Genomic DNA, 24,923 nt, shown 5'->3' with positions numbered 1-24,923 from the left:
AAAAAAGGTCATACACTATATGATTCCATTTATATGGAATGTCCAGAAAAAGCTTTTTTTTTTTTTTTTTTTAGAGACAGGTTCTCATTCTGTTGCGCAGGTTGAAGTGCAGTGGCAGGATCACGGCAAACTCAACCTTGGAGACTCAAGCGATCCTCCAACCTCAGCCTTCCAAGTAGCTGAGACTACAGCCGCACACCACCAAGACAGATAATTTTTTTCTATTTTTCGTAGAGACACGGGTCTCACTATGTTGCCCAGGCTAGTCTCAAGTGATCCTCCTGCCTCGGCCTCCCAAAGTGTTGGGATCACAGGTATGAGCCACCACACTGGGCCTAGAAAAGCCAAATCTATAGAGATGAGAAATAGGTTAGTTGCCTGGGGCTGAGGGTGAGAATCAGAAGTAACTGAATTGGCCAAAACTCTGTTTCTTTTTTCTTTTTTTTTTCTCAGAGATAGGGTGCTGTTATGTTGCCCAGGCTGATTTCAAACTCCTAGGCTCATGCGCTCCATCTGCCTTGGCCTCCCAAAGTACTGGGATTACAGGCGTAAGCCACCATGCCCAGCCCCAAAATTTCTTTATAGGGTGATAAAAAAATTTTTTTTTTTTTTTTAAGATGGAGTCTCGGCCAGGCGCGGTGGCTCACGCCTGTAATCCCAGCACTTTAGGAGGCTGAGGCGGGCGGATCACAAGGTCAGGAGATCGAGACCATCCTGGCTAACACGGTGAAACCCCGTCTCTACTAAAAATACAAAACATTAGCCGGGCGTGGTGGCGGGCACCTGTAGTCCCAGCTACTCGGGAGGCTGAGGCAGGAGAATGGCGTGAACCTGGGAGGCGGAGCTTGCAGTGAGCCGAGATCGCGCCACTGTACTCCAGCCTGGGCAACAGAGCGAGACTCCGTCTCAAAAAAAACGCAAGGTCTCACTCTGTTGCCCAGGCTGGAGTGCAGTGGTGCAATCTCGGCTCATGGGAAACTCCGCCTCCCAAGTTCAAGCGATTCTCCTGCCTCAGTCTCCCAAGTAGCTGGGATTACAGGCATGCACCACCACGCCTGGGTATTTTTGTATTATTAGTAGAGACAGAATTTTACCATGTTGGCCAGGCTGGTCTTGAACTCCCAACTTCAAGTGATCCATCTGCCTTGGCCTCCCAAAGTACTGAGATTACAGGCCTGAGCCACTGCGCCCGGCCGAGTGGTAAAAATTTCTAAAACCTAATTTTGGTGATGGCTGCACAACTCTGTAAATATACTCAAAGTCACTGAATTGTATAAACAAAAAACAACAAAAAACTTGGCAGCAGAATTTCAGTTACTGACATTATAATATATAGCTTTAAAATGAATCTAATCTGATTATGAACTCTCAGTTTACACGAAAGAATACTAATTAATTTAAAATAGACTCCAGGCCAGGCGCGTGGCTCACGCCTGTAATCCCAACACTTTGGGGCCAAGGCGGGCGGATCACCTGAGATTGGGAGTTCGAGACCAGCCTGGCCAACATGGAGAAACCCCGCCTCTACTAAAAATACAAAAATTAACCAGGCCTGGTGGCGGACACTTGTAATCCTAGCTACTCAGGAGGCTGAGGAAAGAGAATCGCTTGAACCCAGGAGGTGGAGGTTGCAGTGAGCCAAGATCACGCCATTGCACTCCAGGCTGGGTGACAAGAGTGAGACTCCATCTCAAAAAAAAAGAAAAAGAAAATAGACTCTAAAACATTACAAGTCTTTAAGCAATCATGTCAAAACTTTAGAGTAGTTAAGATATTAAAGTGAATATATCTTTCTTCAAAACTACCAGTACACAGCCAACATACACAACAAAAACACATAGGGGTGTGTGTGTGTGTGTGTGTGTGTGTGTGTGTGTGTGTGTGTGTGTGTGTGTGTGTGTGTTTAGCAATTCGGTTTCTGTCACCCAGGCTGGAGTGCTGTAGTAGGATAATAGCTCATTGCATCCTCAAACTCCTGGGCTCCAGTGATCATCTCTTCTCAGCCTCTGGAGTCACTAGTGCCAGGCGTGTGCTGTGTGCTACTATGCCCACTATTTATTTTTTTAATTTTTTGTACAGATAGGGTCTTGTTTTGTTGGCCAGGTTGGTCTCGAACTCTTGGCCTCAAATGATCCTTCCACCTTAGCTTCCCAAAGTTCTGGGATTACAGGCACGAGCTATCATACCCAGCCAAAAACTGATAGTATTCTTATAGAATAAATGTTCAAATGCCCCCAAAACACAAAATTTTAGTCATAACTCACTCATGGTGTGACCAAATCACGATAACATGTAATACCAGGAATGTACACTTCATGATTATACACAGGCAAAGAGATGGGGCAGTATCAAGGGGGAAAAAACCAATTCTCACCATTTTAACTGGATACAGTTTCTTTTATGTGTGGGATATGGGGGTGGTCATGGTTAAAGGTTTTTTTTGTCTTTGTTGCTCTACATAATCGCCTAGGATGGCTTCACTTTTATGACAAAAGACTAACTTCTTCCAGATGTGATAAAACTGGTATTACATAATTGTTTTTTCTTTAATGTTAGTTTTACTTAATTCTAAATTAAAGACTACAGAGTAGTTAAGACTGGACCATGATTTTGAAGCCACCTCACAAGATACGCCCTGTAGCTATGTTTCATTTCCTAAGCTGGCCAGACCTATAATGCTGGCACCTGCATATTGTGCTAATAACTTCTACCGTTACTGTCTAGGACAGAAGCATTTGAGGCACAAATCTTTTCTGCTACTCAGTGTTACCTCTAGAAGGCTCACACAAGAAGTGTCAAATAACATTATGTAATACATACTGACAACTCTCTTTCACAGGAAACTCTTTACTCCTTTTTTTTTTTTTTGAGACGAAGTCTTGCTCTTGTCCCCCAGGCTGGAGAGCAATGGCGCGATCTTGGCTCACTGCAACCTCTGCCTCCCAGGTTCAAGTGATTCTCCTGCCTCAGCCTCCCGAGTAGCTGGGATTACAGGTGCCTGACACCAGGCCCGGCTAATTTTTGTATTTTTAATAGAGACGGGGTTTTCACCATGTTGGCCAGGCTGGTCTCGAACCCCTGACCTCAGGTGATCTGCCCACCTTGGCCTCCCAAAGTGCTGGGATTACAAGCATGAGCCACCCCGCCTGGCCAGGAAACTCTTTACTCCTAATTTTTTTCTGCTACCTTAAGCTTTATGGCCTATCCAATGTCTGCTGTGTTCATTAGGATTGACAAGATTCAGTAACTTAGAGGAAATGGAAGAAAGGGTAGAACTTTGCCTAAACTCTTGGGCTATTTAAAAATAGTTGCTGCTGGCCAGGCACGGTGGCTCATGCCTGTAATCCCAGCACTTTGGGAGGCTGAGGCAGGTGTATCGCCTGAAGTCAAGAGTTTGAGACCAGCCTGGCCAACATGGTGAAACCCCGTCTCTACCAAAAAAATACAAAAAATTAGCTGGGTGTGGTAGTCGGCACCTGTAATCCCAGCTACTCGGGAGGCTGAGGCAGGAGAATAGCTTGAACCCAGGAGGCAGAGGTTGCAGTGAGCCGAGATCACACCACTGCACTCCAGCCTGGGCCACAAGAGCAAAACTCCGTCTCAAAAAAATAAAAAATAAAAAAAAGTTGCTGCTTTATAGTAAGTATATATTACAAAGCAAGATAAGTATTGATATTTTTTCTATAATTTTTCATAATCATGAATATTTGAGTATATACTATCTATATAGCACTTTGGTTTTCAAAAATTTTAAACCTTTTACTCAATAAAAATCTGATGTCCCAATCTGAAACTTGTACAGTAAGCCTGCGTGATTATTTCAAATTTTGAATTAGAGTACAAAGTGAGAATTTTTAAAATTGCATTACAGTTTTCTACTACTCTTAATGCTATAGAGAGCAGAGAAGATACCAACATTTTTGCAATCTAAATTCTCTGAAGGAAAACTTTTCCTTAGTTTCAATTTACTGCCCCAAATGATATCATCAACAGTGAAACAAAAAAACAAACAAAAAAGACACCCTCCGCCCAAAAACTCCCCTCTTACCAATAGGCTTTGATTATATTCCTCTGAGATATTTAAACAGAATCTTTTTTTTTTTTTTTTTTTTTTTGAGACGGAATCTCACTCTGTCGCCCAGGCTGGAGTGCAGTGGTGTGATCTCGGTTCACTGCAACCTCCACCTCCCAGGTTCAAGAGATTCTCCTGCCTCAGCCTCCTGAATAGCTGGGACTAGAGGTGTGCACCACCATGCCTGGCTAATTTTTGTATTTTTAGTAGAGACTGGGTTTCACCATATTGGCCAGGCTGGTCTCCAGCTCCTGACCTCGTGATCCACCTGCCTCGGCCTCCCAAAGTGCTGGGATTACAGGCATGAGCCACTGTGCCCGGCCTTAAACAGGATCTTTTTTAAGTTAGGTGGCAGATATTCAACTTTGTCCATAAATGTATCATTTAGTCTCATCTTTTAATCTCTAATTAAATAAACTATGGAAATACCTATATTTACTAACGCATAGTCACTCTGTAACGTACCTTGAAAGGCACATCTCTCTAAACAGGATCTCTAAACAGTGTGTATATTTTAAAAAAAAAATACACACTATGATACTACAGTTGTGAAAATACAGCACCTCGAGTTTAACTGCAATTATTAAGTCTCTAGGTATACGAGGTTAAACCTGAATGATTGGTTCCTTAGCAATGACAAGACAAGCTGAATTTCTGTGAACTAGCTAATTGCTTAATACGCCAGGATATTTTGAGAGTACTGTACTTTACGTACTTATTTAATGTAACCCTCATGTTACAGAAAACATCAGAGATTAAGGAATTTACTCCAGGTCACAGAGTGAGTATGGCCAAAGGAATCTGAATTCACTTTTGACATACCACAAAGAGGAACATTATAAACACAACTAGTAAATGCAATGAAGAACCTGTGCAATGAAGCCTGCTGAATTAAGTCAGAAGACACTACCACTATGTGATCTTTGGCTATCATATGGCCTATGCCTCAGTTTCCTTACTATAAAATGAGGAAGACTGATATGCACCAATGTTTAAAAACTTTGTGTAAATTAATTAAAGTCTATAAATTCACAAATAGAAACTATCAGAAGATTTTCTAAGAATCTAAACTTCTCTCATTTTCCAGAATTTTTTTTTTTTTTTTAATTTCAGGGTAATCTGGATGTCACCGAATCTCCTTGGATTGCCAACCCAATCCTACTCCAAATCTTCCATTATCCATCTTGAGGCACCTCTTAGAAAAAATAACACACTAAAAAGAAATATTTTCAACTCCAAAAAGTGTTGCTAAGACATATTTTACAGAAGTCTCTTCCTCAAAATCCTCTTTAATTGCCTTTGCTCTTTCCCCAGACTTTCTCTCCCCAAAATCGGGGCCATATTTCTTTCTCTTTCCTATTTCCACCAATTTTTCTGACCTCCTCCTCACACCTTCTCAAAATCCTACTTGCTTGTACCCAGCAGGACAAAAGCCCTGGAACACCTACTGTTCTTGAAACACAAGAAAGTGAAAAGAAAAGTCCCAGTTTACACAGGAATTTTAACAGAGTACTGTACTTTCAAAAAAGAATAAACCTGGCTGGGTGTGGTGGCTCACACCTGTATTTTGAGAGGCCAAGGCAGGCAGATCACCCAAGTTTGGAAGTTCCGGACCAGCCTGACCAACATGGAGAAACCCCGTCTCTACTAAAAATACAAAAATTAGCCGGGCCTGGTGGCGGGTGCCTGTAATCCCAGCTACTCGGGAGGCTGAGGCAGGAGAATCGCTTGAACCCGGGAAGTGGAGGCTGCAGTGAGCCGAGATAGCGCCATTGCACTCCAGCCTGGGCAAATAGAGCAAGACTCTGCCTCAGAAAATAAAATAAAATAAAATAAAATAAACCCAGTATGGAAATTCTATCAGTTCAACTAATGAAGATATAAAGCACCTTCCTATCCAGTTTTCTCCCCTGCCCTGCTCCAAAGCCACTGTCATAGAGAACCAACATAACTGATAAAGAGTATGGTATATGGTATAAATAATGAAAGTAATCTCATATTTGTTTCCAATTGTATCTAGTGTACCATTATGTTCGATTAAGAGGCTAATTGGAATTCTGCATGAAAACATCATTGAAAAAGCACACACCAACCGGATGCAGTGGCTCACGCCTGTAATCCCAGCACTTTGGGAGGTCAAGGCTGGCAGATTGCTGGAGCTCAGGAGTTCAGGCCCACCCTGGGCAACATGGTGAAACCCCATCTCTACTAAAATACAAACAATTAGCCAGGCATGGTGGTGCGTGCCTGTAGTCCCAGCTACTCGCAAGGCTGAGGCACGAGAATCGCTTGAGCCCAGGAGGCGGAGGCTGCAGTGAGCCGAGATCAGGCCACTGCATTCCAGCTTGGGCTACACAGTGAGACTCCATCTCAAAAAAAATTAAAATAAAATAAAGTAAAAAGCCTGGTGGGGTGGCTCACACCTGTAATCCCAGCACTTTGGGAGACTGAGGCGGGTGATCACCTGAGGTCAGACGTTCAAGACCAGCCTGGGCCACATGGTGAAACCCCATCTCTACTAAAATACAAAAAATTAGCCAGGTGATGTGGCGCACCCCTGTAATCCCAGCTACTTGGGAGGCTGAGGTAGGAGAATCGCTTGAACCTGGGAGGCAGAGGCTGCAGTGAGCCGAGATCGCACCACTGCACTCCAGCCTGGGTGACAGAGGAAGACCCTGTCTCAAAAAAAAAAAAAAAAAAGCCAGGCGCAGTGGCTCACACCTGTAATCCTAGCACTTTGGGAGGCCGAGGCGGGCAGATTACGAGGTCAAGAGATCGAGACCATCCTGGCTAACACAGTGAAACTCCATCTCTACTAAAAATACAAAAAATTAGCCAGGTGTGGTGGCACGCGCCTGTAGTCCCAGCTACTCAGGAGGCTGAGGCAGGAGAATCGCTTGAACCCAGGAGGCAGAGGTTGCAGTGAGCCGAGATCACGCCACTGCATTCCAGCCTGGGTGACAGAGCAAGACTGTCTCAAAAACAAAATAAAACAAAAAAACCAGAAAGAAAGAAAAGAAAAGAAAAAGCACACAACTCAATACCCACTTTCTAAACCGTGTGATTTTGATTTAGTCTTATTTGATTATGAAAAGAACAGTATTGGTCAGGTATGATGGTTTATGCCTATAATCCCAGCATTTTGGGAGGCCGAGGCTGGTGGATCATTTGAGGTCAGGAGTCCGAGAACAGCCTGGCCAATATGGTGAAACCCTGTCTCTACTAAAAATACAAAAATTAGCCAGATGTGGTGGCGCATGCCTGTAATCCTAGCTACTTGGGAGGCTGAGCCATGACAATCGCTTAAACCCAGGAGGCTGAGATTGCAGTGAGCTGAGATCGTACCACTGCACTCCAGCCTGGGTGATAGAGTGAGACCCAACTCAAAACAAAACAAAAGAAACAAACAAGAAGAACAGTATTATTTTAGGCCACTTAGTTTCTTAAAGTGTTCAAAATTCTTTATATACACCATCTCAATCTTTTGTCAACAGTAGGGCAGGTGCCAGAGGAGAAAAACTGAGGGTGAGGCAAGGGAAAGGAAGCCCCTGTGTAATTAGAGCAAACATCTGACATCAGTCATTAACCCATGTATTCAACTAGACATTGGAATTTAGATGCTAAACTACCAAGAGGTTATCAACTGATGATCATTTGGTCCAGGATCAGTGATTTAGTATGACAACATTTTTGAACTTCAGGTACAATTTGTCATTTTTTGATAAATTTATCTAGGGAAAAAAAAAGTTATTCCATAAAGATTAACAAACCACTAAGCCAGCCAAGGTGAAACCAAGCTATGCATTAGGAAATACAATTCTAAATTTAGCACCCTAAATTACAGCAAAGAAAGCCCTCATACCACCATTCACAAGTCTCTGTTCAGGCAACTTATTTCTGGCAAGCTAAATCAAGGCTGTCAACTGGTTTTTGTTTTTTTTTTTCCACCTCAAAATTACATTAATTATTCTGAAAAAAATACAGACATCTTCAACTTGGGGAAAGGCTACAAGTGCCGTGTGTCCTTATAAATGCTTATTTTAAAAAGTCACACGGAAGGGGGTTAAAAAAAAAAGCAAACAAACAAACCCTGGAAGATTGGAAGATGCAGCAGAGCCCCCTTGCTCCCGAAATAAAACTCCTGGTGGCTGTAACAGCAGCGGCAGTGCTACTCCCGACAGAAGTTTTCAGCTGTCACTTCTAACAGCTGAGCGCTTCCTAGGAGAGAAGCGACAGGCCGAGAAGAGAGGTGGTTGTGGGAGGTCTGAAGATTCAATACTTGAAATTCTAGACTCGAAGGGAAACCCTCCACACTTCGCCTGCACTTACGGGACACCCAGCAAGAGCAGCCCCCGTCTCCCCAACACACGCTCACGCCACCCGCTCCCCGCCACACTCAAGTCCAACAGCTCGAGGAATCGACCACGCGCCCGTTCTCTTTCCCTCTTCAGATCGCTCGGGGCTGCGCTGACCTGGGGCTAAGGGTGCGACCTGCACCTGCGAGCCCCGCAGAGGCCTCACACCTAGGGCCATGACCGCCCCGCCCGCTCCCCTGTCTCGGGCCGCGCGACCCTCAGCTCCTCAGGAGCCCCCCTGGGTCTCCACGCTCTAGGACACACCGCGCTTCCTGAGCCCGCGCCGCCGCCCCGGCCCTGTCACCTCGGGCCCCCGGGGACCCCGGGCCTCACCCCCTCCTCCAGCTCATCCTCAGAGCCCGCGTCCTCTGGCTGGTCCAGGTCTATGTCGAACACTCCTGCCATGTCCTCAGCTTCCCTGTCTCGGAAGTCCGGGGCTGGGTAAAAGCCGTCCCGCCTCCTTCGTCGCCTCATGGGCCCGGACCCGCCGCAGCCACCACAGCCGCTGCCGCCATCACCGGCTGCTTAGGCTCAGTGCGTCTGCGCCTAGGCCCTAGACTGGCTCCTAAAGTTCAGCGCAGGAGCATGCGTACAGGGTTCCGTGAAGCCAAACAGTGGGCAGTGGACATGCGCAGAACTATCGCCAGGATCCAGGCGCTGGCAGAAACATGCGCAAAACACCAGCCGAAGTCGCGCTTGGAGGACTAGAGCATGCGCATTGTCAGCTGGAGCGTTCGGTGGACAGTGAGCATGCGTACCATATCTGAAGTTCGTAAATTGAAATTGAACATGCGTAATTAATCTTTCTGAATAGGAAAAAATATATACACAACAAAACTCTCCGTTTATGGAACATGCGCATTTGTTCTCAGTAAGGTTTTCGTTTTGAAAGTGAGCATGCGCATGGTGAGTAGGTTGGTCCGAAGTTTGAACCGGACAGAAGCGCTGGTCGGCGTCTGGCGGTGAGTCGGGTTACATGTGGAGAACTCCTGGGGCCCGTGGGGAACGGGGGACCTTTTGGCTTTGCTCTTTACTAGTTCTGTGGCCTTGGAAAAGTCAATAACCTTTCAGAGCCTCAGTTTCCTTATCTGTAAAATGAGGATAATAATAAACCTACTTTGCCGGTTTGACATTTTAAGCGCAGAGTCTGTCTCACAACCCACGGCTCATTTCCAGTGCTGCATAGACCTGATGTGAAGTCTTTATCAAAACTTGTCTTTTCTTAGGTAAAAATAATGAGGACCTGCTCTAATGTTTCTTTTGCTTTCTTTCTTTTTCAAATGGAGACAGGGTCTCGCTGTGTTGCCCAGGCTGGTCTGGAATCCCTGGGCTCAGGTGATCCTCCCGCCTCGGCCTCCCAAAGTACTGGGATTACAGGTATGAGCCATTGCGCCCGGTTAATATTTCATCTGGTTTTCTTTCTCCAAGCTGCATCTTTCTTGCTGTCCTACCTGAGCTAAACACAAAATCTTTCTTACAGGTCTTACTAAAGTTACCAGGCTAGACTAGTGGAGAAAGCGTAAGCTATTATTTAGAAGAGAGAAAATTAATGTTAATTGAATGTACAATGTTGAGCACACTTCTGTGTTCTACATATTCATGTGGTGTGAAGGGTGGTACTACTAATTTCTTCAATCAGCATTTGTTTTGTCTTGCTTTTATTTTTTTAATTTTAATTTTTTTTTTTTCTTTTCTGGAGACAGGAGGATGTCACTTTGTCACCCAGGCTGGAGTGCGGTGGCAAGATCTTGGCTCACTGCAGCCTGGACCTCCCAGGCTCAGGGGATCCTCCCACCTCAGCCTCCCAAGTAGCTGGGACTGCAGGCGCACACCACCACGCCAAGCTAATGGTTGTATTTTTTGTACAAACAGGGTTTTGCCATGTTGACCAGGTCTGGAACAGCCAGGCTCATGTGATTCTCCCAACTCAGCCTCCCAAAATGCTGGGATTACAGGTGTGAGCCACGCACCCAGCCTCTTTTTTTCTTTTATCACTCCTCAACTGAGGAGAATGTTTTGTTTTAAACGTATGTTTAGGAAAAAAGTGATTACAAATCAGATTTTGGAAACTATTGAGCTGTGTATGAATGGATTCAGGTACAGTAAATCACAAATCCCAAAACCATGTAGAGAGTATGAGAACTTCCTTGAATGACTAGCTCCTTAGACAACACAACTGTTCTATCTCCAATATTACATACGTATGTGGCATTTTAAAATGACTTTTTTGGCCGGGCGTGGTGGCTCACGCCTGTAATCCCAGCACTTTGGGAGGCTGAGGTAGGTGGATCACGAGGTCAAGAGTTCAAGACCAACCTGGCCAACATGGTGAAACCCCATATCTACTAAGAATACAAAAATTAGCCAGGCGTGGTGGCACGTGCCTGTAATCCCAGCTACTCGGGAGGCTGAGGCAGGAGAATCGCTTGAACCTGGGAGGCGGAGGTTGCATTAAGCCGAGAACATGCCACTGCACTCTAGCCTGGGTGACAGAACAAGACTCCGTCTCAGGGGGAAAAAAAAAGACTTTTTATTGATGTATAATTAACATACATGGCATTTTATTTGTTCTTATTAGTAATGTAGTGGTTCTCAAAGCGTATTTTTTTCGATTACAGGTTGTTTTTAGAGGTAATACACCTAGTTTGTGGCTCAGCATGTCAATTGTAACAGTGCAACTTGGTCAGTGTGGCAATCAGATTGGTTTTGAAGTTTTTGATGCTTTGCTTAGTGACTCACACAGTTCCCAGGGACTCTGCTCTATGAGAGAGAATGAGGCATATCAAGCATCTTGCAAAGAAAGATTCTTCAGTGAGGAGGAGAATGGAGGTAGGTGTGGCCCACAGTCCTCTCCTTTACTCTGATCTAACCAACCCCTTCAAAGCCAGGCCTTCCACATGGTTTTCAAACCCCATTCCTTCCCATCTCACTAGGGAATTACTTTGTTTTTGCTTTTCATTTCTATGTTAATAATCTTTGCTTTTCCAGTGGCATTTTCCCTTCTGCATGCTCAGATCTCACCAATTTAAAACCAACCAAACAAAACTCATCTATTGACTGGCTTTCTTCTTCTTATCTCTTTGCCTTTCATCTAAGATTCTCAAAAGAGGACCCTGCTGGCTGGGCGTGGTGGCTCACGCCTGTAATCCCAGCACTTTGAGAGGCCGAGGCGAGTGGATCACAAGGTCAGGAGTTCAAGACCAGCCTGACCAACATGGTGAAACCCCATCTCTACTAAAAATACAAAAATTAGCTGGGCGTGGTGGCATGTGCCTGTAATCCCAGCTACTCGGGAGGCTGAGGCAGGAGAATCACTTGAACCCAGGAGGCAGAGGTTGCAGTGAGCCGAGACCGCACCACTGCCCTCCAGCCTGGTGACAGAGCGAGACTCCATCTCCAAAAAAAATAAAAGGACCCTGCTTAACCACCTATGATCCTGCTTCTGCCCCACATAGCATCATTGAAGCTGCTCTAACAAAAGTTTCCAGTGACCTCCGAATCACCAGATCCAACTACTGTTTTTCTTTTCTTTTTTTCTTTTTCTTGTATAGACAGGTTCTTACTACACTATGTTGCCCAAGCTGGAGTGCGGTGGCTATTCACAGGTCTCAGCCTCCTGAGTAGCTGGGACTACAGGTGCATGCCACCATGCCTGGCTCTTTCTTTTCTCTGTCTCTCTCTTTTTTTTTTTTTTTTTTTTTGAGAGAGTCTCGCTCTGTCACCCGGGCTGAAGTGCAGTGATGTGATCTTGGCTCACTGTAACCTCCACCTCCCATGTTCAAGCAATTCTCCTGCCTCAGCCTCCCAAGTAGCTGGAATTACAGGTGCCCACGACCATGTCTGGCTAATTTTTGTATTTTTAGTAGAGACAGGGTTTTGCCATGTTGGCCAGGCTGGTCTCGAATGCCTGATCTCAAGTGATCCGCCTGCCTTGGCCTCCCAAAGTGATGGGATTACAGGCTGTCTTTCTTTTTTTTTTCTTTTTTGTTTTTTTTTTGAGACAGAGTCTAGCTCTGTCGCCCAGACTGGAGTGCAGTGGTGCGATCTTGGCTCACTGCAACCTCCGACTACCAGGTTGAAGCAATTCTCCTGCCTCAGCCTCATGAGTAGCTGGGACTACAGGCATGCGCCACCACGCCCAACTAATTTTTTTTGTAGAGATAGGGTTTTACCATGTTGGTCAGGCTGGTCTCGAACTCCTGACCTCAAATGATCTGCCCACCTCAGCTTCCCAAAGTGCTGGGATTACAGGCGTGAGCCACTGTGCCCAGCCTCTTTCTTTTCTTAATTCACTTTACTCCTCTACTGCGTTTGATAACAGTAACGTATAAAAACTCTTTCCAGCAGGGCGCAGTGGCTCACGCCTATAATCCCAGCACTTTGGGAGGCCAAGGCAGGCAGATCACTTGAGGTCAGGAGTTAGAGACCAGCCTGGCCAACAGGGTAAAACCCCGTCTCGACTAAAAATACAAAAATTAGCCGGACATGGTGGCACATACCTGTAATCCCAGTTATTCGGGAGGCTGAGGCAGGAGAATCACTTGAACCCGGGAGGGGGGTTGCAGTGAGCCGAGATCTCGCCACTGCACTCCAGCCTGGGAAATAGAGCGAGATGCTGTCTCAAAAAAAAAAAAAAAAAAAAAAAAAAGGCAGGCATGGTGGCTCATCCCTGTAATCCCAACATTTTGGGAGGCCGAGGTGGGTGAATCACCTGAGGTCAGGAGTTCGAGACCAGCCTGGCCAACGTGATGAAACCCCATCTGTGCTAAAAATACAAAAATTAGCCGAGCGTAGTGGTGCGTGCCTGTAATCCCAGCTACTTGGGAGGCTGAGGCAGGAGAATCGCTTGAACCCGGGAGGCGGAGATTGTGCCATTGCACTCCAGCCTAGGTGACAAGAGCGAAACTCCGTCTCAAAAAAGAAAAAAAAAAAGACAAAAAACAACTCTTTCCTTGAACCTCCTTCTCCTAGTCACCCCACTTTTCTTCTCCAGTTGTTGCATCTCCCCTGTCCTCACTTGCATAGTTCTCTCTGGGCAACTTCACTGTCATAGTTTGCTACATTTATTACACCTGTGACTTTCAGACCTCTAGCCCAGCCTCTCTTAAAAGCTCTAGACAGATTAGTGGATATCTCCACCCACATCTCTCATATGAACCTGAAACTCAACATCTCTATGCCCAAGGCATTCATTATTGTTCCTTGTGCTCTTGCTGCATACATACCATCAAACAAGATCTGCTTATTTGACCTCCTATCTACTCCTTGAAACTGTTCTTCCCTTTCCACCTTCACTGACTTGCTTTAGTCTGGCTTTTGTTCTTTCTTACCTGGACTGTCTCAAGACACTCCTTTTAGGATTCCTTGCCTGAAGTCTCCGTACTGCTGTGTTTAAAAAGACATCGGCCGGGTGCAGTGGCTCATGCCTATAATCCCAGCACTTTGGGAGGTCGAGGCGGGCGAATCATGAGGTCAGGAGATCGAGACCATCCTGGCTAACACAGTAAAATCCCGTCTCTACTAAAAATACAAAAAAATTAGCCAGGCGTGGTGGCGGGTGCCTGTAGTCCCAGCTACTTGGGATGCTGAGGCAGGAGAATGGCGTGAACCCAGGAGGCGGAGCTTGCAGTGAGCTGAGATCGCAGCACTGCACTCCAGCCTGCGGGACAGAGCGAGACTCCATCTCAAAAAAAAAAAAAAAAAAAGACATCTAACAGCTGGGCACAGTGTCTCACTGTAATTGCAGTATTTTGGGAGACCAAGGTGGGAGGATTGCTTGAGGCCAGGAATTCAAGACCAGCCTGGGCAATAGAGCAAGATTCTGTCTCTAGAAAATAAACAATAAAAATTAGTTAGGTGTAATGGCACACACCTGAAGTCCCAGCTACTTAGAAGGCCAAAGTGGGAGGATTGCTTGAGCTCAAGAGTTTGAGGCTGCAGTGAATTATGATTGACAGACATTTAACTATTCCTCGCCTGCTTGAAAATTTTTGGTGGTTTATCATGGCCTAAAAGATAAAGTTCAGGCTTTTCTAGCATTGCCTATAAAGATTTCCAAGATTGAGCCCTACCTGCTTTTCATCCCCATCCATCACTTCTACCCTCTCCTTCTCCATCCTCTGCTCCAACAATTCTGAGCTGGATGTTGTACCCATGGTACTTTGTACCTCTAAATATGATGTTCCTTTGGTGTGGATTTATTTGGTCATATCATGTTGCAGTGTGATTAAGTATTGATGTATTTATCTTTCCCACAAGTCTTTTTTTTTTTTTTTGAGACAGAGTCTCACTCTTGCCCAAGCTGGAGCACAGTGGTGTGATTGCAGCTCATTGCAACCTCTACCTCCTGGGTTCAAGCAATTCTCGTGCCTCAGCCTCCAGAGTAGCTGAGATTACAGGCACACGCCACCAAGTCTTGCTAATTTTGTATTTTTGTTTTTTGTTTGTTTGTTTGTTTTGAGACAGTGTTTTGCTTTTATTGCTCAGGCTGGAGTGCAATGGCTCAATCTTGGCTCACTGCAACCTCCACCTCCCGGGATCAAGCAATTCTCCTGCTTCAGCCTCCGGAGTAGCTGGGATTACAGGAGCCTGCCACCACGCCCAGCTAATTTTTTGTATTTCTAGTAGAGATGGGGTTTCACCATGTTGGCCAGTCTGGTCTTGAACTCCTGACCTCAGGTGATCCGCCCGCCTCGGCCTCCCAAAGTGCTGGGATTACAGGTGTGAGCCACCGCACCTGGCCAATTTTGTATTTTTAGTAGCATCGGGATTTCACCATGTTGGCCAGGCTGGTCTCCAACTCCTGGCCTCAAGTGATCCACCTGCCTCAGCCTCCCAAAATGCTGGGATTACAGGCATGAGCCACCACGCCCAGCCTCCCACCTGCCCTTTCTAAGGCTAGTTTGATGTCTTCATTTCCATATTCCCAGCACAGTCCATGGCACATCATAAGCATTCAGCATATGTTTGTAGACCTGACCCAGGTACTCTTTTTTTTTTTTTTTTTTTTTTTTTTTGAGACAGAATCTCACTCTGTCTCCCAGGCTGGAGTGCAGTGGTGCAACCTTGGCTCAGTGCAACCTCTGCCTTCCAGGTTCAAGCAGTTCTCCTGCCTCAGCCTCCCGAGTAGCTGGGATTACAGGCACATGCCACCACGCCGGCTAATCTGACCCAGGTACTCTTTTAGGCCCACACTGATTCAGCCTGCTTAGCAAATGCTGGGCTTGGTGAACATCTGCATATGCCTGCTGCTGCCCACTGAGATTTCTAAGCAGTACGACAGATCTTTCTAACCACAACCCCTGGAATTTTTTTTTTTTTTTTTTTTGGATTTGGACACTTATGCTCTGAGTTACCCAAATAAGACATAATAAATCTTTTTTTCTTTTGATGTTTTTGGGTTTTTTTCCCCCTCTAGTTCCAATTGCCCGGGCTGTTCTTGTTGACATGGAACCCAAAGTTATCAATCAAACGCTGTCAAAGGCTGCCCAGTCTGGCCAATGGAAATATGGTCAACATGCATGCTTCTGTCAAAAACAAGGTTCTGGAAACAACTGGGCATATGGGTAAGAATAATTTCTTGTGATTTTCAGTTTAGTGACAGCTACACAGTCAATTAATAGATAGCGAAGTTAGAACTGTATAGTTGATATACCAAGCACATAATCTTGAAATTGCTGTTTTAGATTTAGAATTTTATTTTACCCAGAAGAAACTTTCATTCCATGCCTATGTCTGTGCTTAAGGTACAGGTAATGTTGAAATGAAGGATATCTTTCAGCAGGGTTTTCCATCTTCTCACTGTCATGCTGCAAACTAACTTACCAATGTAATGTCCATATCTGGCAGATATCTCAATGATAGAGAATACTACAAGACAGTAGTTCCCAAACTTTGCTGCACATTAGAATTTCCTGAGGTTCTTTGGAAAAGTCCTGATGCCTAGGGCTCACTTTGAGAGATTCTGATTTTTGTTTTGTTTTGTTTTGTTTTGTTTAACCACAGCACTGAGTTTTATTAGGGATTTCATTAAGGTTAAATTTCTAGGAATGAGGGAGTCCTAGTTAGAGGGCACAAAAGCCCACGAAGCCTCCTCAGATCTCGTAGTGAACCACCGACTCAGGTTCTTTGGAGGGATTACCGCCTCGTTCCAGGTACAGATTATTGTAAGGATACTGCTTTGGTCCCACGGGCTGGTAGACAGGGTACATGTCCCCCACCCAGAACATGAATATCATGAAAGCCACGAAGCCGAACAGCTGCATACACATGACATTCCAAGAAACAGGTGTGGGGGACGTATTCCTGGTATACATGTCTAGCTGCCAGTGCATCGGTTCACCCCAGTTCAATCTCAGGTCCAGCTGGTCCCAGCTATACCATGGATCCCTCTCATGCAGGGAGCTTTGGGTAGTCACCATACCCCATGTCATCATCCGGGTAAGGCTCGTAGTCTCCCACACACATGTTATACTTCTTCAGGGCAGTGGCCTGTCCTTTTGGGGTCCTAGGATAGGACCCTGAGAGCATGTCATTGGTCATGCGGGAGGCTGTCCGTGCGCCCAGCAGCACCACTTTCTGGGATGCCCTTTGCATCCACTGGACTCCCAGGACCCTGGCCCTGGCCACTGCCATCTTCACCTTCACATTTCCCTTCTGCTGAGATTCTGATTTAAGTGGTTTGGGGTAAAGCCCTAATGTTGGGTTTTTGGTGTTTTTTTTTTTTAAGAGAGAGAGTCTCGTTCTGTCACCCAGGCTGGAGTGCAGTGGCATGATCTCGACTCAGTGCAACCTCCATCTCCTGGGTTCAAGCAATTATCCTGCCTCAGCCTTCCGAGTAACTGAGACTACAGGTGTGTGCCACTATGCCCAGCTAATTTTTGTATTTTTTTAGTAGAGACAAGGATTCAGCATGTTACCCAGACTGGTCTGGAACTCCTGGCCTCCAGTGATCCACCTGCCTCGGCCTCCCAAAGTGCTGAGATTATAGGTATGAGCCACTGCACCCAGCCTGATGTTGGGATTTTTTATTTTTTTGAGACGGAGTCTCGCTCTGTCGCCCAGGCTGGAGTGCAGTGGCGCAATCTCAGCTCACTGCAACCTCTGCCTCCCAGGTTCAAGTGATTCTCCTGCCTCAGCTTCCCGAGTAGCTGGGATTACAGGTGCCCGCCACCATGCCCAGCTAATTTTTGTATTTTTTAGTAGAGACGGGGTTTCACCAGTTTGGCCAGGCTGGTCTGGAACTCTTGACCTCAGGTGATCCACCCGCCTCGGCCTCCCAAAATGCTGGGATTACAGGCGTGAGTCACTGTGCCTGGCCTGATGTTGGGACTTTTTAAAGGTCCCTAGGTGACTTTAATGTGCAGCAAATTTTTTTTTTTTTTTTTAAGACAAGAGTCTCGCTCTGTTGCCCAGGTTGGAGTGCAGTGGTGCAATTTCGGCTCACTGCAACCTCTGCCTCCCGGGTTCAAGTGATTCTCCTGCCTCAGCCTCCCGAGTAGGTAGGACTACAGGCACATGCCACCACGCCCGGCTAATTTTTGTATTTTTAGTAGATACTGGATTTCCCTATGTTGGCCAGGCTGCTCTCAAACTCCTAACTTCAAGTGATCCACCCACCTCCGCCTCCCAAAGTGCTAGGATTACAGGCATGAGCCACCGTGCCCAGCCATGTGCAGCACAGTTTGAGAACCACTGTTTCAGGACTGTTAGGAATATTAAATATTATACTGTATCATAAACTTGTAGAACTACCTGGTATCAAAAGCCCCAGGTAAAGGAATGGCCACTACTCATGCCTATAATCCCAGCAATTTGGGAGGCCAAGGCAGGAGGATCGCTTGAGCCCAGGAGTTCAAGTCCACCCTAGGCGACAAAGGGAGGCCCTATCGCTACGAAAAAATTTTAAAAAGAAATTAGCCAGGTGAGGCCAGGCACAGTGGCTCACGCCTGTAATCCCAACACTTTGGGAGGCCAAGGTGGATCACTTGAGGTCAGGAGTTTGAGACCAGCCTGGCCAACATGATGAAACCCCATCTTTACTAAAAATACAAAAATTAGGCCTGTTGCAGTGGCTCACGCTTGTCATCCCAGCACTTTGCGAGAGGCCGAGGTGGGCAGATCATCTGAGGAAAGGAGTTTGAGACCAGCCTGGCCAACATGGTAAAACCCTGTTTCTACTAAAAACTAGAAAAAATTAGCTGGGCGTGGTGACGGCTGCCATCCCAGCTACTCGGGAGGCTGAGGCAAGAGAATCGCTTGAACCCAGGAGGCAGAGGTTGCAGTGAGCCAAGGTCACACCATTGCACTCCAGCCTGGGCAACAAGAACAAAACTCCATCTCAAAAAATATTTAAAAAAAAAAAAAAAATTAGATGGGTGTGGTGGCCTGTGCCTGTGGCCTTAGCTCCTTGGGAGGCTGAGGCAGAAGAATCACTTGAACCTGGGAGGCAGAGGTTGCAGTGAGCCGAGATTGTGCCACGGCACTCCAGCTTGGGCAACAGAGTGAGACTCTGCCTCAAAAAAAAGAAAAAAGAAATTAGCCGGGCGGCTGGGTATGGTGGCTCTCGCTTGTGATCCCAGCAGTTTGGGAGGCCAAGGAGGGCGGATTACTTGAGGTCAGGACTTTGAGACCAGCCTGGCCAACATGGTGAAACCCTGTCTCTACTAAAAATACAAAAATTAGCTGGGCGTGGTGGCCTGTGCCTGTGGTCCCAGCTACTCGGGAAGCTAAGGCAGGAGAATCACTTGAACCCAAGTGGCAGAGGTTGCAGTGAGTAGAGATCATGCCACAGCACTCCCGCCTGGACAACAGGGCGTGTCTGCATCTCAAAAAAAAAAAAAGAAAGAAATTAGCCAGGGATGGTTACACGCTCTTGTAGTTCTAGATACTTGGGAGGCTGAGATGGGATAATTTCTTGAGCCTGAGAGGTCAAGGCAAGGCTGCAGTGAGCTGTGATTTTGCCACTGCACTTCACATTTCACTCCAGCCTGGGTGACGGAGTAAGACCCTAACTCAAAAAGGAAAAAAGATGTGGGATGGGGGGTGCCAGGTGCCGTGGCTAATACCTGTAATCCCAACACTTTGGGAGGCTGAAGTGGGCAGATCACTTGAGGTCAGGAGTTTGAAACCAGCCTGGCCAACATGGTGAAACCCTGTTTGTACTAAAAATACAAAAATCAGCCGGGTGTGGTGGCGCGCACCTTTAATCCCAGCTACTCAAGAGACTGAGGTGGGAGAATCACTTGAACCTGGGAGGCGGAGGTAGTTGTAGTGAGCTGAAATGGTGCCACTGCACCCCAGCCTGGGCGACAGAGTGAGACTCCGTCTCAAAAAACACAAAAACAAAAACAAAAAAAATTAAAAAGGAGAAAATAGCCTACAAAAGAGAGCTTTTAGAGGAAGATTAAAAGAAGTTGCTCACTGGGCTCAGTGGCTCATGCCTGTAATTCCAGCGCTTTGGGAGACTGAGGCAGGAGAATTGCTTGAGGCCAGGAGTTCACAACCAGCCTGGGCAGCATAGTGAGACCCTGTTTAAAAAAAAAAAAAGTTGCTAATGGGTACAAAAATACAGTTAGAAGAAATACACTCTAGTATTCAATAATACAGTTAGGAAATTATAGTTAACAATAATTTATTGTATATATCAAAATAGTAAAAGCGGCCAGGCACAGTGGCTCACACCTCTAATCTTAGCACTTTGGGAGGTTGAGGCAGGCTGATCACCTGAGTTCAGGAGTTTGAGACCAGCCTGGCCAACATGGTGAAACCCCGTCTCTACTAAAAATACAAAAATTAGCCTGGTGTGGTTCGGGCATCTGTAATCCCAGCTACTCAGGAGGCTGAGACAGGAGAATCTCTTGAACCCGGGAGGGGGAGTGAGCCGAGATCGCGCCATTGTACTCCAGCCCCGGTGACAAGAGCGAAACTCTGTCTCAGAAAAAAAAAAAATAGCTTAAAGAGAAGAATTGTAATGTTCCCAACACATAGAAAAAATAAATGTTTGAGGTGATAGATATCCCATTTACCCTGATTTGATCATTACACATGTATACACATATCCAAATATCACATGTACCCCCAAAATAAGTACAGCTATGAAAACCCCAAATATTAAAGTATCTGATTAAAACCTCAAAAATAAAGAGAACTTTCTATACTCTGTAAATTCCCTCTGCTAGCAGTCCTGTTCGCCTGTTAACCCATTTATGCCAGAGGTTGCAATTTTTTAAATTTTTGCATGAGTGAAAAATCCGACCTTAGCAATAACCTTGAGCAATAGGATATAAATAACTCCCACATGCTTAGCGTTCCAATAATGGAACACTAGGCATAAGTGGGTTAAATATATTCAACTTATGTATTTAAAATTTTGTCAGTCAGGGTACCTGTACCTTTCATGAGAGTTCCTTCACTTCCGTAGTTTTGAAAAAACCTCTCTATCCTGTATCTTTCTCTCTGTATTACATATCTGTGGTTAAATTGAAAAGTGTTTGTGTTTGTTTCTTTTGCCATTGCATAGTTACTCTGTTCATGGACCCAGGCATGAAGAATCTATAATGAACATAATCCGGAAGGAAGTGGAGAAATGTGACTCTTTCAGTGGTTTTTTCATCATAATGAGTATGGCTGGGGGCACAGGATCAGGATTAGGAGCTTTCGTTACACAGAATTTAGAAGATCAGTACTCAAACTCATTGAAAATGAATCAGATTATTTGGCCTTATGGAACTGGTGAGGTATGGACATGTTAATTGAAAAGTTTATGTTTTATGTTCTTTGCAATAGAAATAAATATGGGTAAAAGATTGCTCTCACCGCCCAGGTGCGGTGGCTTATGCCTGTAATCCCAGCACTTTGGGAGGCCAAGGCGGGCGGATCGTGAGGTCAGGATATCGAGACCATCCCGGCTAACATGGTGAAACCCTGTCTCTACTAAAAATACAAAAAATTAGCCAGGCGTGGTGGCGGGCGCCTCTAGTCCCAGCTACTCGGGAGGCTGAGGCAGGAGAATAGCGTGAACCCGTGAGGCGGAGCTTGCAGTGAGCCGAGATCACGCTACCGTACTCCAGCCTGGGCAATAGAGCAAGACTCCGTCTCAAAAAAAATAAATAAATAAAAATAAAGATTGTGCTCACCCTTTCATTGGAAATGTTAAGTTATGGCTTCCAGAATGGTTATTTAATATGAGTACCATATTATGTATGGTATATATATATATCTTCCCTTAAACTTTTCCAAACAGATGAGGTATCCTTGCATTTAAAATTTCAGAGAGGCCGGGTGCAGTGGCTCACGCCTGTAATCCCAGCACTTTGGGAGGCCAAGGTGGAAAAATCATGAGGTCAAGAGATCGAGACCATCCTGGCCAACATGGTGAAACCCCGTCTCTACTAAAAATACAAAAATTAGCTGGGCATGGTGGCGCTGGCCTGTAGTCTCAGCTACTCAGGAGGTTGAGGCAGGAGATTTCGCTTGAACTTGGGAGGCAGAGGCTGCAGTGAGCTGATATCCCGCCACTGCACTCCAGCCTGGTGACAGAGCGAGACTCCATCTCAAAAAAAAATTTTTTTAAGAGAATGGCTGGGCGCAGTGGCTCACACCTGTAATCCCAGCACTTTGGGAAGCCGAGGCGGATGGATCACCTGAGGTCAGAAGTTCGAGATCACCCTGGCCAACATGGAGAAACACCATCTCTGCTAGAAATACAATTATTAGCTGGGTGTGGTGGCACATACCTGTAGTCCCAGGTACCCGGAGGCTGAAGCAGGAGAATCTCTTGAACCCGGGAGACAGAGGTTCCAGTGAGCCGAGATCAAGCCACTACACTTCAGCCTGGGCAACAAGAGCAAGACTCCCGTCTTAAAAAAAAAAAAGAAAAATTTTTTTTCAGAGAATGGCCAGGCAGTTGGGGCTCACGTCTGTAATACCAGCACTTTGGGAGGCTGAGATGGGCAGATCACTTGAGGCCAGGAGTTTAAGACCAGCCTGGCCAACATGGCGAAACCTCTTCTCTACTAAAAATACAAAAATTAGCCAGGTGTTTTGGCTCCTGCCTGTTGTCCCAGCCACTTGGGAGGCTGAGGCAGGAGAATCACTTGAACCTGTGAAGCAGAGGTTGCATTGAGCCTAGATCATGTCACTGTACTCCAGCCTGGGCCACAGAGCAAGACTCTTGTCTCAAAAAAAAAGTCAGAGAAGATGATTGTGCTTCTTTCAGGAACTGATTGCTGAGAATGTCTCTCACTCCAGTACATAAAGCAGACACCTTGACCTCATGTTGGGATTCATGGTGCCATTGCCACCCTCAAGTAATTTTTCTTTCCATTGGGAGAAAATTTCTTTCCTTTTTTTTTTTTTTGAGACAGAGTTTTGCTCTTGTTGTCCAGGCTGGAGTGCAATGGCACGATCTTGGCTCACCGCAACCTCCGCCTCCCGGGTTCAAGTGATTCTCCTGCATCAGCCTCCCGGGTAGCTGGGACTATAGGCATGCGCTCAGCTAATTTTGTATTTTTAGTAGAGGTGGGGGTTTTTCCATGTTGGTCAGGCTGGTCTTGAACCCTCAACATCAGGTGATCCACCCACCTCAGCCTCCCAAAGTGCTGGGATTACAGGCATGAGCCACCGCTCCCAGCTTGAAAATTTCTATATAAGCCAGTTTCCTGTTGATCAACCTAGCTGAAGAAACAAATCAGGTGAGACAAGTCACTATAGGAAATGAAATAGGAGATAAGTATGATAATAATGGCCAATTTTTGTTGTGCCCATACAAGGCATTGTTGTAAGTGTTTAACTTGCATTATATCATTAATCCTTACAGTTCTAGGAAGCCATTACAAATGAGGAAACTGGTTGGGCTCAGTGGCTCACGCGTATAATCCCAGCACTTTAGGAGGACAAGGCGGGTGGATCACTTGAGGCCAGGAGTTTGAGACCAGCCTGGCCAACATGGTGAAACCCTGTCTCTACTAAAAACACAAAAATTAGCTGGGCATGGTGGCACAAGCCTGTAATTCCAGCTGCTCAGGGGGCTGAGACACAAGAATCTCGAACCGGGAGGCTGAGGTTGCAGTGAGCAGAGATGGTGCCACTGTACTCCAGCCTGGGCGACAGAGTGAGTCTCTATCTCAAAAAAAAAAAGGAAACTGAGCATAGAGAGATTAAAAAACTTGTCCAAGGTCATACGGCTAGAAAGTGACAGAGCCCGGATTTGAACCCTGCCAGGATGCCTTGAGAATCTGTAATCTTAACCATTATTCTCTCCTACCTTTCTTTTTTCTGACCTTTTCCTCTGCAGGTTATTGTTCAAAACTACAACTCCATTTTGACACTTTCTCACTTGTACCGATCTTCAGACGCCCTCCTTCTTCATGAGAATGATGCCATCCATAAGATCTGTGCAAAACTGATGAATATCAAGCAGATCTCCTTTAGTGATATCAATCAAGTCCTCGCACATCAGCTGGGAAGTGTGTTCCAGCCTACTTATTCTGCAGAAAGCTCATTTCACTACAGACGAAATCCACTAGGTATTTGTCCCTCTATACGTTAATTATAGGAAAGCCTTAGGTTCTGAAAGCTTCAAAGTTTATTCTTTCTGTCTCCTCCTCTGCCTGAAGATACACTTAAGTCTTGCTCATCTCAAAACCCTTTCTTCACATCTGCTAGTTCTCTGAACTGTCTTATTGAAAAGCTTTGAGAAGTTGCTAAAGGGCAGTGGGTATCCACTGCTCTTCTTCAGGATTCTTTCTCTTCTCTTTTTTCTTTTTTTAATAGAAACCATGTTGAGATATAACTCACCTAACATGCAATTCACCCATTTAAAGTGTACAAGTCAATGATTTTTTTTTTTTTTGAGACAGAGTCTCACTCTGTTGCCCAGGCTGGAGTGCAGTGGTACGATCTTGACTCACTGCAACCTCCGCCTCCTGGGTTCAAGCAATTTTCCTATTTCAGCCTCCTGAGTAGCTGGGACTACACTACACTATAGGCACGTGCTACCATGCCCAGCTGATTTTTGTATTTTTAGTAGAGACGGAGTTTCACCATGTTGGCCAGGCTGGTCTCAAATGATCCACCCGCCTCGGCCTTCCAAAGTGTTGGGATTACAGGCGTGAGCCACCGCACCCGGCCCTAGCCTTTTCTTAAGTACAGCAGCCAGACTGAACTCTGGCTTTGCAGTTTTTAAAAGCATAAGTCAGATCCTGTTGCTCCCCTTTTCAGAACCTTCCTGAGGTTTCCCATCTCATCCAGAGTTGTCAATGTGCACGTCAGCATTGTGTTTGGTGATTGGGAATTCAGAGAGGTCCGAGTCTGCCATGTGGCATGACTTTCCGTAGTTGTGCTCTGACAGAGAAGGTGAGGAGCAGGGTTGGCCCAAGACTGGGATTTTGCCAGAAAGAGGAAGACTGATTGATTGAAAGGCAGGTGCTCCATGGATTAAGGTCTCAAGGAGGTTTAAGAATGGTCAAGGTGGCCAGGCGTGGTGGCTCACGCCT

The 24,923-nt window shown here is 45.7% G+C and overlaps 2 protein-coding genes and 1 pseudogene across 32 annotated transcripts in view; 1 reads left to right on the top strand and 2 right to left on the bottom strand.

The window, feature by feature from the left end:
* Positions 1-9,054, bottom strand: part of RPS6KB1 (ribosomal protein S6 kinase B1) — a 54,051-nt gene extending 44,997 nt beyond the window's left edge. For 13 of the 15 annotated variants that reach the window (XR_010153051.1, XR_010153054.1, XR_010153050.1 and 10 more), the window contains exon 1: positions 8,761-8,901. Coding sequence is in view for 3 of the 15 variants with exons in the window: in XM_009432970.5 (XP_009431245.1) it covers positions 8,761-8,901 (141 nt within the window). In the remaining 12 variants the exon portion in view is untranslated. Of the gene's footprint in view, positions 1-8,161; positions 8,265-8,760 lie in introns of those variants that run through there. The other 2 variants (XM_001139182.8, XM_054670523.2) reach the window with 2 other exon arrangements.
* Positions 8,941-24,923, top strand: part of TUBD1 (tubulin delta 1) — a 33,466-nt gene continuing 17,483 nt past the window's right edge. For 2 of the 17 annotated variants that reach the window (XM_054670532.2, XM_009432964.4), the window contains exons 1-6: positions 9,188-9,389; positions 9,714-9,804; positions 11,046-11,256; positions 15,845-15,992; positions 20,948-21,164; positions 23,723-23,954. In XM_054670532.2, the coding sequence (XP_054526507.1) occupies positions 9,325-9,389; positions 9,714-9,804; positions 11,046-11,256; positions 15,845-15,992; positions 20,948-21,164; positions 23,723-23,954 (964 nt within the window). In that variant the 5' untranslated portion in view covers positions 9,188-9,324. Of the gene's footprint in view, positions 9,390-9,713; positions 9,805-11,045; positions 11,257-15,844; positions 15,993-20,947; positions 21,165-23,722; positions 23,955-24,923 lie in introns of all 17 variants that reach the window. The other 15 variants (XM_024350703.3, XM_063799102.1, XM_063799100.1 and 12 more) reach the window with 15 other exon arrangements.
* LOC735804 (NADH dehydrogenase [ubiquinone] 1 beta subcomplex subunit 8, mitochondrial-like) lies at positions 16,436-17,301 on the bottom strand (annotated as a pseudogene).

Source organism: Pan troglodytes, chromosome 19, assembly GCF_028858775.2.
Source record: "Pan troglodytes isolate AG18354 chromosome 19, NHGRI_mPanTro3-v2.0_pri, whole genome shotgun sequence".
Lineage (NCBI taxonomy): Eukaryota > Metazoa > Chordata > Mammalia > Primates > Hominidae > Pan > Pan troglodytes.
The sequence above is the reverse complement of the archived record's forward strand: the minus strand, read 5'-3'. Positions and strand labels throughout refer to the sequence as shown.